Genomic DNA, 14,838 nt, shown 5'->3' with positions numbered 1-14,838 from the left:
CTGCCATCTCCCGGTTGAAATACTAACTGCACCTAGAGAAGTATTTGGGGCAAAAGTCACCTGTTACGATAAGCACGATTCGAATCTTTAGCGTTTTTAAACTGGTTTGTGTTGATGTTGCGAAAATACAAAAAGTACAGAGATGTTTATGCGTTGAGTAAAGGCTTTGTTGATGGGTGATGCAGAGATAATGAATGCTTGCTGTCATTACAAACTTCTGTAAACATACCACCTAAAACATCTAAATCAGTTTTATATATGCAACACTAACTTTAATTAACCCAAGAAATACACAAGGTGATGCAAGTGTTAAGTTGTGACTTTGCATAGATGCAGTGGCAGTGTTGCTAAAAATAAATAAATAAATAAATAAATAAATAAAAAACTCACATTACTTCCTTTCTTAAAAATTTATTTCAGAATCAACCCAAATTAACATTTTATGATTAAAATTTCAACACACAATGTGCCAAACAAGACAACAGTACATACAGGAGTGTAATAACTGACATGTGTTCACCTGGTGAGTAAATATCTTACGATAATAGTGCAATCCAAACTGTGTACAGGCTTAGCCCATATCACTGCAAACAAGTTAGTATCAAATATTGTTTTAGACATAATCGAATCAGCAGACACGTTTTCAGTCTCTTCATGGCAATGCATTTTGAAGATACAATCAAACATTATAAAGGCATACCGTTAGTCATTTATCAACATTCAAAAACAAAATGTTTTCCCCATTCTACAAAGTGATTTCCTAAATTATAAATTATGAACTACATACAGTTCTAAGATCCCTCGTGTCCACATAAAAAGGCTATGTGTTCATAGCAGGAGAAAAAGGCATACTGGTAGCTAATGCTCTCTCTCACACGAGTGATTTCATTCACTGTTTATTTGCAAAAGTTGTAATCGGCTGTTTAACCGTCAAAAACTGAACCACAAAATTTCCAAACAGGAGTAATCCCTTAACATTCCCTTTGACCCCCCTTTAAAAAATGCAGCAGCTATTCTCTGAAAACTTTAAGCACAGACTGTATCGTTGTCTAGGCTGGCAGGTATGGAGCTATGTTTTAAGTAAAACTTAATGCTAAATAACTCATTTTAAAACAAAGTCATGATCTGTATCACAATCGGGAGGATAACAGTCATAACTGATATTTAGTGGATTTGCTATGAATTCATTGCTAGTCTGATGGAGGAAATAATAAGTGATCCAAGAGAGCTCGGCACACTAAAAGGTGATTTATCAGAGTGAATTATGGCTTTAAGTGCACTAGCAGAGATTGGATCCAGGTCACACTAAAAGAATCCTGCACAAACCTAGATAGTAAGAGTCCATCAGGGTAGCCAGAGTTAAAGGATAAAGAATGCATGGTTACTGTATTACACAGATATTCTATATCGAAATAGAGCCATCTCTAAAATTGGTCTTCCCTATCAGAACATTGATAAGTGCAGCCTTGCCCTCCCGGGCATCCCTCTGAGCTTGTCTGATGATGTCATTTAACTTTTCTTCATTTTCAGAGCCTATAAGGTAGCCCTTACCACCGTAGCCATCTGCCACGATGTGATAGTCTGCAAAAAGAAGAGAATTTACCTTTTAACATATGCCCAGACATCACTGACTGTATTCTACAACCAATCACAGCACGAACATGAACATTATAAATCTACCTGTATATGCAAGGCCGCATGCCACGTTGCTGCCGAGCATAGGAACCTGCTCTCTGGATATCTGACTCCAGCACGCATCATTTCCCACCAGAGCTATCACTGGTGTCTGAGGTGTGAAAAGCAGAGCATGCATTATCAAAAGACATCAGCAGAAAAATATGCACACACAAAAAAAAATGAATGCTTAAATAAGCTGTCGTGTCAGTGGTCCATAGCGGTCATACAGCAAGCATGAAAACATATTATGTAGTGCATCTTTCCATTGTATGACACAAGAACTGAGTCTGTGATGTTTAAGGCCTTACACACCAGTATTTAACACTTGCATTATTTTCATTTGGTTTTGATAATTAGATCTTTCTCTAGACCACATGTGCACTGTTCCTAACTGACTACTGTTAGCTACCTTGCTTCCATAGATTACATACATGTAATCTAAATAGGATTGTGTGTGATTTTACCTTGTGTCTAGTGAATGTGTCAAACTCTGCAATACTGTATCCTAAGGAGCCATCACCATAGACTATCCAGACCTGAAACAAACACAACATAGCTTTTGTTTTTAAAACGTCAATGATTTTTTAAACTGATCATCAGATGATCAGGCAAAGCTCCCCAGACATACCTCAGATTCAGGCCGGCACAGCTTTGCCCCCAAAGCAAAACCACCTCCAACTCCCAGAGTCCCAAAGGCTCCTATAGGAAAGGAATGAAGAGCAAGATTAAAACATCATGACTGCAACTAACTCAGAATATAATTATCATCCAGCCAAAACTTGTGCACTATGGATTTTTATTTTACTTATAAAGCTCTTGGTTTAAACAACCAAAATATTTCATCGTTTTAATTAAACTATTTGCTTTGTCAGCAGCATCCTACCTGGATCGAGCCAACACAGAGGTCCTCTTGGTTTCATTATGTAAGCGGCACTTCCTACAAAATCTCCTCCATCTGCAACAATGACGCTGTCCTCAGCCATCAGCTCATCTACACAATGGAGGGCTTGCAAGGGATTTAAGTGGTATTCAGTCTTCTCCTCAGCTTTAGCCCTGAAATAAAAAATAAATAAATTTTAAAAAGCAACGTGTTAGCTTTTGTGATGGTTACAGATAGAAGATTTTGCAATGCATACTTTAACACAACCCCACTGCTTACCTGTTTGCAGCTTCTTTGGTCGCATCCCCTGCTTTGAGGCTCTGAGGCCATTCCTCTGGACAGCGATGGCCTTTCAGCCCTTCGGAAAGTCGCACTAAAAATGATCCAGCATCACCTGAAAATACAACATACAGTTTTGGGGTTTTTTTTGCAGTTGTTGAATTAATGTATTTATTCTTAGGTCCAACTCTAAAGAAAACAAATCAGGAGTATGCTTATATTTATATGCACCACAGGTACAATATTTTATGATTATCTAAAGATTTTTGAATCTTTCCTCCCTTTAAAGCTAGCATGAAATCAGGGGGCAAACATACCCTGAATTGCTATAGTTGGTTTCCAGAACATGTCTGAGTTTTTTAGCAGCTGTGTCTTGTCTCTGTTGACAGCGATGATCTTGCTGCGTCTGCTGAGAGTTCTGCCGTAGCTCAGCCGGAAGTCACACACAGTGCCTGTAAACACGGCTCACAAAAGTCAATATTTCTCCAGGGATCATGGTGAGCCTGCAGCTATACACACTATGTAAAAAACACAGTTTAACCTCTCTCTGTATCGCAACACATACTTCCAGAATAAATTAAATCCAGAAGGAGAAAAAAGATGCAAAAGAATTACTGAAAAATTAAAAATGCAATCAATAACACTGATCCATTGTGGAACTTTGTTAAATATTTACTCCGACATATTTTGAAACGCAGTTATCCTGCACAATTTTCTTTAGAGTATAATATTAATATTAAATAGGTTGGTCTCGAAATGTTATTTCTCTTTTTATCATTATGGAATAAAAAGGAAACAATGTTTGCCTGACCTGCCAGGACTACCACATCGGCTTCCTTCAGAGCATCTCGTCTGTTTTGTCGGATGTGGATGGGGCTGTCTTTACCCAGCAAGCCACGACACATACCCCCGAGAAAGCAGGGGATGCCCAGATCCTCCAAAGCCTTCCTGTTTAAAATAAACAAATAAATGAAATAAATAAGGCTCACCACAGGAATAGTTTAACACGTTTTAACAAACACTTCCAGTATCAACACAAAACAACAAAGAGTGGCAGAAAAATAAAAGGACACGTGACTCATCTTTTACCTGATGTTATCCACTGGTGTTGGGGGTAGTGTTGCTTGGCTACCCAGCACAATAACAGGTTTCTTGGCTCGACTCACCAGCTCTAGGCACTTTTGGATCTGGTATGCATCAAAAAAAAAATGTTTAAAAATGCTGTCAATCTCCAATGGCCAGAGCATTTACGTACTGACGAACATTTACTACAAGACTTACCTGATTGTCTGTGGCTTGAGGGATGTGAACGGGAAGTGGAGACATATCCCTGGGCTCCCAGGCTCCAGCAAAGAGATTCATGAGGTGGTTATGAAGGTACCTTTGAAGAAAGCAGACCACAAAAATCAAATAATTCAGAACATATGAACACACTTCGGATTAGGGAAGAATAATGAGGAAAGAAATTCCCAAATTATGATATTATAAAAGATGCAAACATTATAAATAACCCAAACAGTAGCATGCAGTGCAAAAACAACATACCATGAGACAATTTTTCCCATCAGGCCTTTGGGAGGGTTCTTAACAACAAACTCCTTAGACACCAGGTGGAAGGGGTAGAGCGTGTCAATGGGGAACTCTATGAAAACAGGACCAGGCGTTCCCGACTGAGCAATGGCCAACGCCTTCTTGACCGTAGGCACAATTTCTCTGACAGTCCTGATGGAGGTGCAGAACTTACACAAAGGCTTGAAGAGAGACATCTGGTCGATATCTTGCAGTGCTCCTCTGCCCTGTTCCGCAAACACAACTGATAAACACTGAAGACTGCTTTTTTTTGCCTGTCGTTTTACTCTGCATGCACATTAACATTAACATTGTGGTGGCATTAATAATATCTGGATCCACTCCACCTGGAGTAGCGTGCCAGCAGCTCCTCCAATGAGCAGCAAAGGAGATTCAGCCATCTGAGCATTCTTCACTGCTGTCACTGTGTTAGTGAGGCCTGGGCCAGCCGTCACAGCGGCTACACCAACCGTACCTGAAGCAGAAACAAGCATAACAGCTATTAACAAGTCAGAGCTATTACAAAGGTGCACCTACATTTATCTCTACCTTGTATAGTGTAAATTTTTGTTCCATTGCTGTGTAGTATTGTTGCTATAAGTTATGTTTTACTTCTGCATTAATTTATTTGAATCCCTCTATTCGTTTTGGTGCAGTAATAATGTGAATTTCTCAACTGGGGGTAATAGGGGTGTAACAACATCTGAACAGAGACCAAAATTGTGAAAAAAAAAACATCTTCTGATAGCCATGGGGATCTGATACTGTCCAGCTAATGCAAACTAGGACAGTAAGACCCATAATGTTGAAAGACACTTTGTTCATGATCAAATCAAAATCAAGTGATCAGGTCAGGTTTTTAGCAGGTTTTTAAATTATTATTCATGCCACATTAATAACATCTAAACCAAGCCATTGTTTCAAGGAAGTGTTAACTCCTTTTAGCCTCTAAGAATGCTGTTAGATGCACCTTTGCTTGATAAATCATAATGTCTGCAGGGGGTGGAACGCCTGCTGTTAAGACAAACCCACATGTTTTGTTTAGAATAAGCTGTGCGAACACAATGTGTGCGCACATAAGAATGAGTCGTATCACTGGAGATGCATTTTCACGCAATCTAAACCTGCACCTGAAAGTCTTGCCACAGCATCAGCAGCGAAGACTGCAGTGGCCTCGTGCCTAGTGTCCACGATCCGGATCCCCATCTTCTCGCAAGCCACCAGGATAGGTGAAATATGCCCACCGACAAGAGTGAAAATGTACTTGACCCCATGGGCGTGGAGGACCTCTGCCACAATGTCGCCACCGTGCTTGGAGCTCTTTGTGTCAGTCTGGAATAAGTAAAGAGGAACAGAATTAGGTTACTGCAGACAAGATCGTGGCTGTTTTAACCACATAAACAATCGTGCAAACTAAAATAAAACCGCTGTCTAATATAAAGAGCTGACTGTGCTCTGTAGGGCCACCTGTCACACTCCTTTTCATCCCACTGTCGTTTCCTATTATGCAACAACCGCATATTGTTCAGGGCTGCAGTGTTGATGTGGAGCCGCGGGGATCTGATAACCTTTGTGCTGGAAAACCACAAGGCTGGTCAAAGTTTACGTGAATAGAGTCCAGCTTACGCTTCAACACTGACTGCCTGTAGAAGACTTTTTTTTTTTAAGTGGCCACAGATTATGCAATGACTGAAAACAGAGTGCATAACGAAGGATAGCACAGAAAAGCACACAGATTAGGGTGTTGACTTTTTTTAAAATACCTACCTTGTGGAACAATTGGTAGAGTATGCCAAGTTTGTAGGCTGCAAACAGTAGCCCACCCAGCACCAGGCTTGTAAAGGATCCGAGAACAATGCCGACGACTCCAAAAGGCTCCATGCTAGAATGCGGAAGCAAATCCCAATTTCTGAAAAGACACTACGGTAAATAAGCTAAACTTATTATATCAAAATCTACGGAGCTACCGGTTCAGCAGCTCACCGGTTCAAGCTAGGCTAATAAACTATGGAGCTTCTTCTACAACCGCTATACACCCATTTCAAAGGCGTACACGTGCAACTACATTCACTCAGAAGTTATAAAATTTAAAGTTACTCCGAGGCTCTGAAGGACATTTGGTCGTCTACAACTTCAAACGACCAGGTACCCTTACTTTACCCCTGCGCCGACACAGAAAGAAATGTGACAGTTGACGGTAAAGCCGCCTGTAAAGGATATAGGGTACTTCCGTTTAGTAATTTTCAAAATATATGACTGCTGCTAAAGCTCACAGCATTTATTTATGGGGTATACACGGGGATTTTCTTTTCCAGTTGTTATTATTTTTCTGTAGCCATGAACGCAATAAAAGTTACACTTGTGTCTTCATTAGTTGCTGTGTATTTAATCGTATGCTCACATGTATGGCAAACATTGTACCTTTATTGTCAAGGTACAGATTTATTTCCGTCTTTAGTGAACGTGAGGGCGCTGTTCAAGCCAAGGACGGTCTCTAGTTCAGGTGTGTCAAACGTGAGACCCGGGGGCATAGATAGACCTTCCCATTGCAGTAACAGATAAATAAACAAATGACAGAAAAAAATCTTGTTTTTCTTTTTTTTAACTCTCTGCTATAGAATTCAATTTTTACAACGGGTTCACAGTGAAAAGACAAAAAAGTATAATTTTAGCCATTTAATTATTTGTGTTGACAGATTTCTTTCATCGGCTATAATGTATCATGTCGAAAAGCTGAGACATACTGTTGAAATTGCACTTCTCTTGGATTTTAAATGTGTAGTTAAACTTCTATACAACGACAGAAAGGGGATTTTCACTGATCCAGCCCATTTAAGATCCAAGTGTGCTGCATGAGCCACAACATGAAATGAGTTTGACACTCCTGCTCTGGTCAAATCAGGGACTTTACACAGTCAAAGGTTCAAGATGTGTAAAATGGGTTCAAATTGCATTATTTGTAGTGAGAGCAAGATGCATGTTAAATAATAAGTCGAGTGAAATCAGCAGATTGCATAGTAAAGGAAACAAAACAACTAGCAATGCAAGATTTTATAATCTGAATGAAAATATTTACAATAGATTTTATAGGCTAGACAGTATTAATATAATGAATCTATCAGTCTTTTAATGAAAGAGCATGGTTGTCTTTGTCTGTGTGTATGTGTTAAAGTTAGTTTGTTGTTTTACAGCATATTCACAGCAGTGTGCAGAAAGGAAGTTTGTACACATCGATAACCTTTCCATAATCAGGATTTTCAGCAAACAGTAGTTTATCATGCACCCGTTGTTCCTCAAAGACAATAATCTGAAAGAGAGCAGAAAAATAAACATAAATCAACTAAGGTTCTTTAGTTACAAGTTACACTTATAATTCATGTTCCATCTTTTGATATTACACAGGTACCTCATTCTCTCCACTTCTAAGCCAAGGTGCTGGGAGATAAAGGAAATGCTGGGGACCAATAAACCAATGACGTCCAAGGTTCTGCCCATTGACAAATATAACGCCTTTACCCCAACTCTGTGGATAAATACACTATCATTATGAATAAACAGAAACTGGCTACACAGCATGTATTGTTTTTTTAAAAGAAAAAAACCTCTAGCTTGCTTGCTGGTTAGTTAATGTTTTACACACAAACTGTTATACTCACACGAAGGCTGACAAAGGTGTCTTTGGGAGGGCCATCGACACAGAGCCTGGCCTGGAAAAACCCGGGGACACAATGGGACTTGAAGTCAGTTTTCCATTGGCCTGAATTTGTTAATCTAAAACAAGAGCCACAAAACACATACTGTTATCAAAGTGCACATTGAATCTATACAAGGAGACTCGAGCAATTTTTGATTGAATCTTCCCTTTAACATAAACAATGAAAAGGTACACTTGGAAACCTGCCATTATAAACACTGTACGATTTTGGCAAGAAAGACGTTTTAATCCAGATAACAGACCTTTTTATAAAGCTGGGCTTCATATCAAAGCAGGAGACGGAAAATCCTCTCAGTGGGGTGTTGTTCAACACAATGTCTCCCACAATACCTGTAATTTGAATTATAAACTGAATATTCCTTACAGTTATGTCCTTTTTACGTTACTTTAAATGACTTTATATATATATATATATATATATATATATATATATATATATATATATATATATATATATATATACACACACACACACACACGTAAAAAATAACTATAGTCTTGATTGCAACTGATAGGTTTAATAGTGCATGCAGGAAAAAAAAACATGTGTCCTTCCAACCTCATTAGGAAATGAATACTTTTATTTTACTAGCACTGCTTCCCTTAGGCAGTATCATTCATCTACATAGCATGCATTTTCATTGCTGTGCAGATGATACCCAGCTCTATCTATCAATGAAGTCCGCTGACACACACCAGTTAGTTAAACTGCAGGAATATCTTAACAACCTCTAATTTCTTGTTTCTAAATTCAGATAAAACAGACGTTATTGCACTCAGGCCTAAAAAAAAAATGTGGATGTCTAACCAGATACTTACTCTGGATTTTATTTACTTTTTCTTCATACAAAAAAAAAGGCAAAAAAATAAAGCAGTAAGCATAGAACATCTTTTAGGACTTAAGCTTAAAAAATATGTGCCCTGGCCTGAAAGACCATGCAGCTATGCAATCTGACAGCAGAAGTATTATTATCAGTATGAAAATTTGCTGAATTTAAATTGTAAAACTTTCTGAATGACATTTTGTCAAAAGACTGAAGCAGTCACTTTGATATAGCTATGTAAAAAACACACAGCAACATGTGGAATACCTTTGCGCTGTTCATCCAGAGCTTTCCCATAATTCACTCTTCCACAGTTCTCCACAAGGAAGCTTAATGTCCTCTCCCCCTTTGATATACAAAAAATTAGTGCTTTAAATATTGAGTATAAATAAAAGGTGACTATGTACAATTTTCTTTGAGTCTATGAATATTCCAAGTCCTAACACACATGTCTATGGACTGTGGGAGTAAATCATAGTGCGCAAAGAGAGTTTACGGCACAATTAACTAATGGCACTATTGTGTTTTGTACTGTTGTGTATGAGTGACCAAAACCGTCTGCAAAATAACTTCACTCCAAAGACAAATTTGGGGGTAAAATGGGATGATTAAGCATATTAACCCTAATCCTTAATTTAAGTATCACTTTGTAAAGTTCAGAGTAGATACAGAAAAAATGATCAGCACCTTTCCATCAGGGAGTGCAACCTCATGAGTCTTATAGTCCAAACAACCAACACACTCCCTGTTCACAAAAACCTGGAAAAGATTGAAAAGTCACACAGGCAGTGTATAATTATGCTGTATTTTGGATCTGTGGTTACTTTATCACTGGTATGCTCTTACCACTGCTCTGTCTCTAATGTTGTTCCTGGAGTTTAGGGCGCCTCCACCAGTGATAGTGGTTTCATACAGTGTATAACCATATGACTGACCATTGTTATTGTTTACAGTGAGATTCTCCATGTTCACTGGCCTGTCTGACCTGTGCGGCTGGAGAAATGGGAGGTAAAATCAAGTAAATAGTAAAACATTAAGAAAAATTTAAGAATTTGAAGCATAATGCAATTTGATCAGATCTCTTGCTGCATCACAACACATGGGGAAAAACAGGAGTAGTGTTGTAGCTTGAAAATTACAGTTTCTTAATGTAAGCTTTCACAAGTGCTCATGAAAGACTACCTGAATCACATTCAGAAAGAGGAAGAAACATAGCTAAAGGAGAAGTAAGGTCAAACCTAACTGCAAGTTGTGAGACATCTGTCTTAAGCATATAAGCAGCAAGTTGCCAGATTGCTGCACAAAGACACACATGCTGATAACAGCAGCGTCATGTCTGTTTGATACTCGTTGTGCCATGTTTGCTCTCTTTCCACCAGGGACCCCATATTTATCTGCTCTGATCTAGTTTTGTCAGTTATACTATCAACTCTACCAGATGGGCGCTTGCCATCTGCAGCTCACCTTGTCGCTGAATTGCAAGACGTCCCACAGTGACAGGTGTTGCTGGATAAAAGCAGGGCTGTAAGCTTTCCTCTCCGGAGAAGAGGGCACTCCAGGAAGAGGCTCAGCTGCGAGTTCGCAAAATCATTCAGTCATGCCTGAGTTAGACATTTTAGTAGATTTACATTGTTTTTCATAAATTAAAATGAGTATGGATCCTTAAGAAGAACTTACAGTGGTACTGGCTGAATAAATTCCTCAGGTGGTGATATTTTGGAGTGCAGTCCCCAGCTTCAGATAGGGGGGCATCATAATCTGCCAAGAAACCATTGAAACCACTGACTTTTTAAAATTAAAAGATATTAAACATTTAAACGAGCAAAATTTTGGTTTTATTTTTGGAGAGCCGTTATGTTGTCTGTGTTTTCTGCATTGATTTAAACCACAGCTAACAAGCTGTATTATAGTACATAAAACCTGCCCCTTCCACGTTAACAGATTTAACAGGGGTCAAATTAAAACAAAAAAGTTCACTTCAGATAAATTTCTCCCAAAGTTATTTTGCTCTGTTTGAAGTAGTTTTTATTTACAATCAAGAAGTAAAAGTTTTCTTGTAAGAGTGCTTGCATTTATGCAGCACTTTTCAAAACAAAGCGAGAATAACATGCAGTAATATTAAAGAATACCAGGGGCAAAAAATAGGAAAAGTGAAAAATAAATACAATATAAATTAAGGGACCAGGTCATGTAGGGCTTTAAAAATCAGCAATAAAAATTTTAAACTCAATTCTAAAACTAACAGGTAGCCAGTGAATGGCTGCAAGGACTGGTGTAATGTATCATTGCTGGAAAAGATATCCCTCAAACATGTAAAACACTTCTTTGTGCTTTGATCTCTGGGCTCTGGGGTCTAAGGTTAATCCCACCCTACCGTAACTGGTGACCTGAGATTTGTAGGCGCCAAAGTCCATTGCGCCGTTCATGAAGCCAAAGCTGGTTCCGCCATGAAACATGTACAGATTAATGGAAACGCCTCGATCCAAGATCTCGGACACCACAGCCAGCATGTCTGTCATAAAGGGCAGCACAGATTTTCCGCTGTAGCAGTGTGTGACGACATAACACACAAAGACCAACAAGCAGCAATATATGGAGTTTTAAAGTGCATATTTACAATGTGCCTAAACATTTCAAATAAATAAACACTTGTCACTTTGAATCTTGTCATAAAATGAACATATGCTTGGAAAAATTGTGTGACTTAAAAAAACATTTGCAAACCCTCGGCGTGGAACACGTGATGATGTTCTCCCCAGACATCAAACCATCCAGACCAGTACTCCATTACCATGAGAGGTTTCTGGGGCTACACAACAGAACACGTGTATTAAGTAGGCTCTATCTTGCTCCTTACTGTCACAGGCTGAATAAAACATTACCATCAATTCATAATAAAAATCCCCAAAGTATTTCTCAGTTGACTTAAATGTCTTTCAGATGGAAATGTCAGCCTGTCATGACAATCGCAGATCATCGTTGACTATCACTTACCTGTATGTCAGCCAAATGTTGGATGGCTCCAAATGAGAGTCTCTGAAGGTTTATTGTTTTTAGAGCTGAAATAAGCAAGATGTCACATTCTCAAACACGATCCAATAACAAGGACAAAACCATAAAGTAAAAAGCAAACAAAGGACACAGACAGCGATTGTTTGTATCTTTCTTTAGCTCAAGGTTTATCAGTGTTATTACCTCCTTCCACCCCTCCACATCTTAAGCCTTCCCAGTTGTCTGAAGTCATCAGAAGCTCTTTGATCCCTCTGGACTGGAGACACTACAGCAAAAAAGACAATGAAGGGTGCAGGAATCCATCATACTGCAATGTCACAAACCATTTTAATGATTAAAATTGGCAATAATACACTCACATTCTTTATAAATGGCATATATTTGTCATCTTTTGCAAATGAGCCGTATTCGTTCTCAACCTGGACTGCAATGATCGGGCCGCCTCCTTCAAACTAAAAAACAAAACAAAACAGAGAAAACTCTAGTTATTCTTTTGGCTTAAAATGTAGTGAGAAAACAGCCACCTGGACTTACCATCAGAGGCTTGATAACTGAGATGAGCTTGTCAAAGTACAAGTTGACAGCATTTACGAATCCAGGATAAGTTGTCCTCAACTGCATCTCTTCATCTTGTAGCAACCAGCTAGAGAAAAAAAAAGAGGAACAAGAGAGAAGACATGTTGTGGTATACTGCGTATTTATGGAACAGCTTCAAATTGATGGGAAGATGATACTACCTTGGCAACCCGCCCAAGTCCCATTCAGCGCAGATGTAAGGTCCAGGACGCAGTATAACCCAGAGACCCAGCTGTGCTGCTAAACTGACATAGGCCCTGAGACAGGCACAGATGCTTCATGCTCTTTTCAGAAATAAATACTTTGTATGTCTTAAAAAAAAAAGTAGTCCTACAAACGTAACACATTTAGGTGGGAAACTTACTTAAGGTCCAGCTGATCCTGAAAATTAAATGTTCCCCTCTCAGGCTCATGGAGGTTCCATGGCACATATCTGAAAAATAAAGCAGCAAAGAATATATTCTTTGTATCATCAGCAATAGTACAGTGTATAAGGAGGAGAAATGTTCAACAGGCCTTCCACACAGACCCTAAACTGGTTTCTATTTGGCTTACTTCACCAAAAGAACAGATACTTGTGATTTAAGGCGTACAGAATGTGCACTGGGAACGTACGTTGTGAGTGTATTGAGACCACAGGCCTTCATCTTCAGCAGCCTGTCCTCCCAGTAGGCTCTGGGGACACGGAAGTAATGGACAGAGCCTCCCAGGATGCGGAAAGGCTCTCCTTCTAGAGTAAACTGAGACGAGTTGGCCTTCAGACCCTCTAAACGACTCATTCTTCTCACATCAAGGTGATGTCTGAGGGGAAAAAATCACTAAAATATAATCTAACAGAAAAAGTTCCGTTTTTTAAAGCTGGATTATGGTGTTTTTAAGCTGTGTCTAAGCATTTGAAACATTTTAGCATGACATTACAGTAACAAATGATGCATTTAAAACATTGTAGTACCTGCAGACAGCACAGATAACGAATACATTTTAGGAAGAGTAAATGGAAAACCTTACCAAGACTTAACATGAAAGTTGAAACTGCCAGCTACATCAAAAACACTGTCAGTGCTGTGGCTTGAAGCTGAGCTTACCAGAGCGCATTCGTGGAAGGGGTGGATGGTGCTGGGAGGCCTCAAACACTGTGGATAAGGGAAACTATTGTTGTTTTAGAACAAAAATATAATAGTTCTCTCTCTCTCACTCTCACTCTCTCTACCCCTTAGTCTTTGTCAGTGAAGCACTGCCTTACAGAAAACAGAAATCACACTGTACACAGTAATGTTGGTCTCTTCATATTTCTTTGCTCAGTTTTTACATGTTTTGTTTTTCTCGGTTTAGAGGGCAAACGGAACAACGTCACATTAACAATGTGTACTTGATAGGAAATGCTAAAGGTTCAACTTTATTGAACAAGTAATTGTTCAATCAGTTCAACTGTTCAGTGTAATTGCGGTTACAAACATAACTTAAAGTATGACCAGCGAAGGCAGGTGGAGTACCTTTGTTGAGACTTCTGGTTCACCCACGGTGCTTGTAACAAGAAAAAAAAAAAGAAGTTCCCTGTGAATGAAAATTTGCATTATGAGGTTAGGGGCTGTTCACAATTATTTACCTTTTTATAAGCGCACAAACAGGTACCTAGGAGTAGGAGTTTAATGGCTGATTGACATATTCTGAAGTATTTTCTAGGCATTTGATGACACCCGCCAGCACCATCACACATTCTTAAAGAGTGGAAGTACCTCTCTAACCATATGGACAGGAGAAGTGGTTTTGTGTGCTTCTGCAAGGGCAGCTATGGTGAGGCCACATCCCAGTGCACACAAGGTGGAGTCAGGCCTTTCAAACTGTGAAAGAGACCAAAGGGTGACAGGTGGCTGTTCGACCCTGAGCACCCAGGCCATTGCAAGACACCAGCTGGAAAGACTCTTGGATCTTTAGCAGCCCTGAAAGTGGCACCTGAAAAACTGTAACGCTAACAGCTGTGCTTACTGCTGGTATGTATATCCTAAAAAGCAAAATTATGTTTTGTTTTCTTATTCTAATGTAAAGTAATTTATAGCATTGTGTTTATTCAGAAAATTATCTCGTACATGGGGTACATCAATAAAGTTAGCTGCTGTTGTAATTTCTATAGCTTCAAATGTATCTTCACCAAACAAAGCAATAAATAAAAAAATGTAAAAATTCGGGAACATTCCCTTTCCCCCTTATTTGCCTGTTTTATCAGGTTTACACATATTTATTACACCTCATTAAATAGCATTCTGGATTGATTGCTTTCCTGCCAATAACATGGATTTTTATTTATT

The 14,838-nt window shown here is 39.0% G+C and overlaps 2 protein-coding genes across 4 annotated transcripts; both read right to left on the bottom strand.

The window, feature by feature from the left end:
• Positions 1-395: 395 nt before the first annotated feature.
• Positions 396-6,633, bottom strand: hacl2 (2-hydroxyacyl-CoA lyase 2). The gene is made up of 14 exons (XM_084951175.1): positions 6,173-6,633; positions 5,536-5,737; positions 4,753-4,880; positions 4,382-4,632; positions 4,118-4,217; positions 3,926-4,023; positions 3,648-3,784; positions 3,154-3,288; positions 2,837-2,951; positions 2,561-2,730; positions 2,306-2,376; positions 2,142-2,213; positions 1,681-1,786; positions 396-1,581 (listed from the first exon to the last, which is right to left on the bottom strand). The coding sequence occupies exons 1-14, from the start codon at positions 6,284-6,286 to the stop codon at positions 1,403-1,405; spliced, it is 1,878 nt and encodes a 625-aa protein (XP_084807301.1). The 5' UTR covers positions 6,287-6,633; the 3' UTR covers positions 396-1,402.
• A 435-nt stretch (positions 6,634-7,068) lies between these two features.
• On the bottom strand, positions 7,069-14,040 carry LOC146373948 (beta-galactosidase-1-like protein 2). Of its 3 annotated transcripts, XM_084951177.1 has the most exons (20): positions 14,026-14,040; positions 13,618-13,665; positions 13,148-13,333; positions 12,897-12,965; positions 12,694-12,789; positions 12,491-12,599; positions 12,316-12,408; positions 12,140-12,221; positions 11,939-12,003; positions 11,669-11,753; positions 11,319-11,456; positions 10,622-10,702; positions 10,409-10,515; positions 9,791-9,937; positions 9,632-9,703; positions 9,212-9,290; positions 8,363-8,450; positions 8,062-8,176; positions 7,812-7,928; positions 7,069-7,712 (listed from the first exon to the last, which is right to left on the bottom strand). In XM_084951177.1, the coding sequence occupies exons 3-20, from the start codon at positions 13,309-13,311 to the stop codon at positions 7,602-7,604; spliced, it is 1,818 nt and encodes a 605-aa protein (XP_084807303.1). In that variant the 5' UTR covers positions 13,312-13,333; positions 13,618-13,665; positions 14,026-14,040; the 3' UTR covers positions 7,069-7,601. The 3 variants fall into 3 exon arrangements, with proteins under 3 accessions (XP_084807303.1, XP_084807302.1, XP_084807304.1); XM_084951176.1 differs by lacking the exon at positions 14,026-14,040 and having other exon boundaries at positions 13,541-13,665; XM_084951178.1 differs by lacking the exons at positions 12,694-12,789; positions 14,026-14,040 and having other exon boundaries at positions 13,541-13,665.
• Between the last annotated feature and the right edge of the window lie 798 nt (positions 14,041-14,838).

This window comes from Perissodus microlepis, chromosome 14 (assembly GCF_051167445.1).
Source record: "Perissodus microlepis isolate ML-2025 ecotype Zambia chromosome 14, ASM5116744v1, whole genome shotgun sequence".
NCBI lineage: Eukaryota > Metazoa > Chordata > Actinopteri > Cichliformes > Cichlidae > Perissodus > Perissodus microlepis.
The sequence above is the reverse complement of the archived record's forward strand: the minus strand, read 5'-3'. Positions and strand labels throughout refer to the sequence as shown.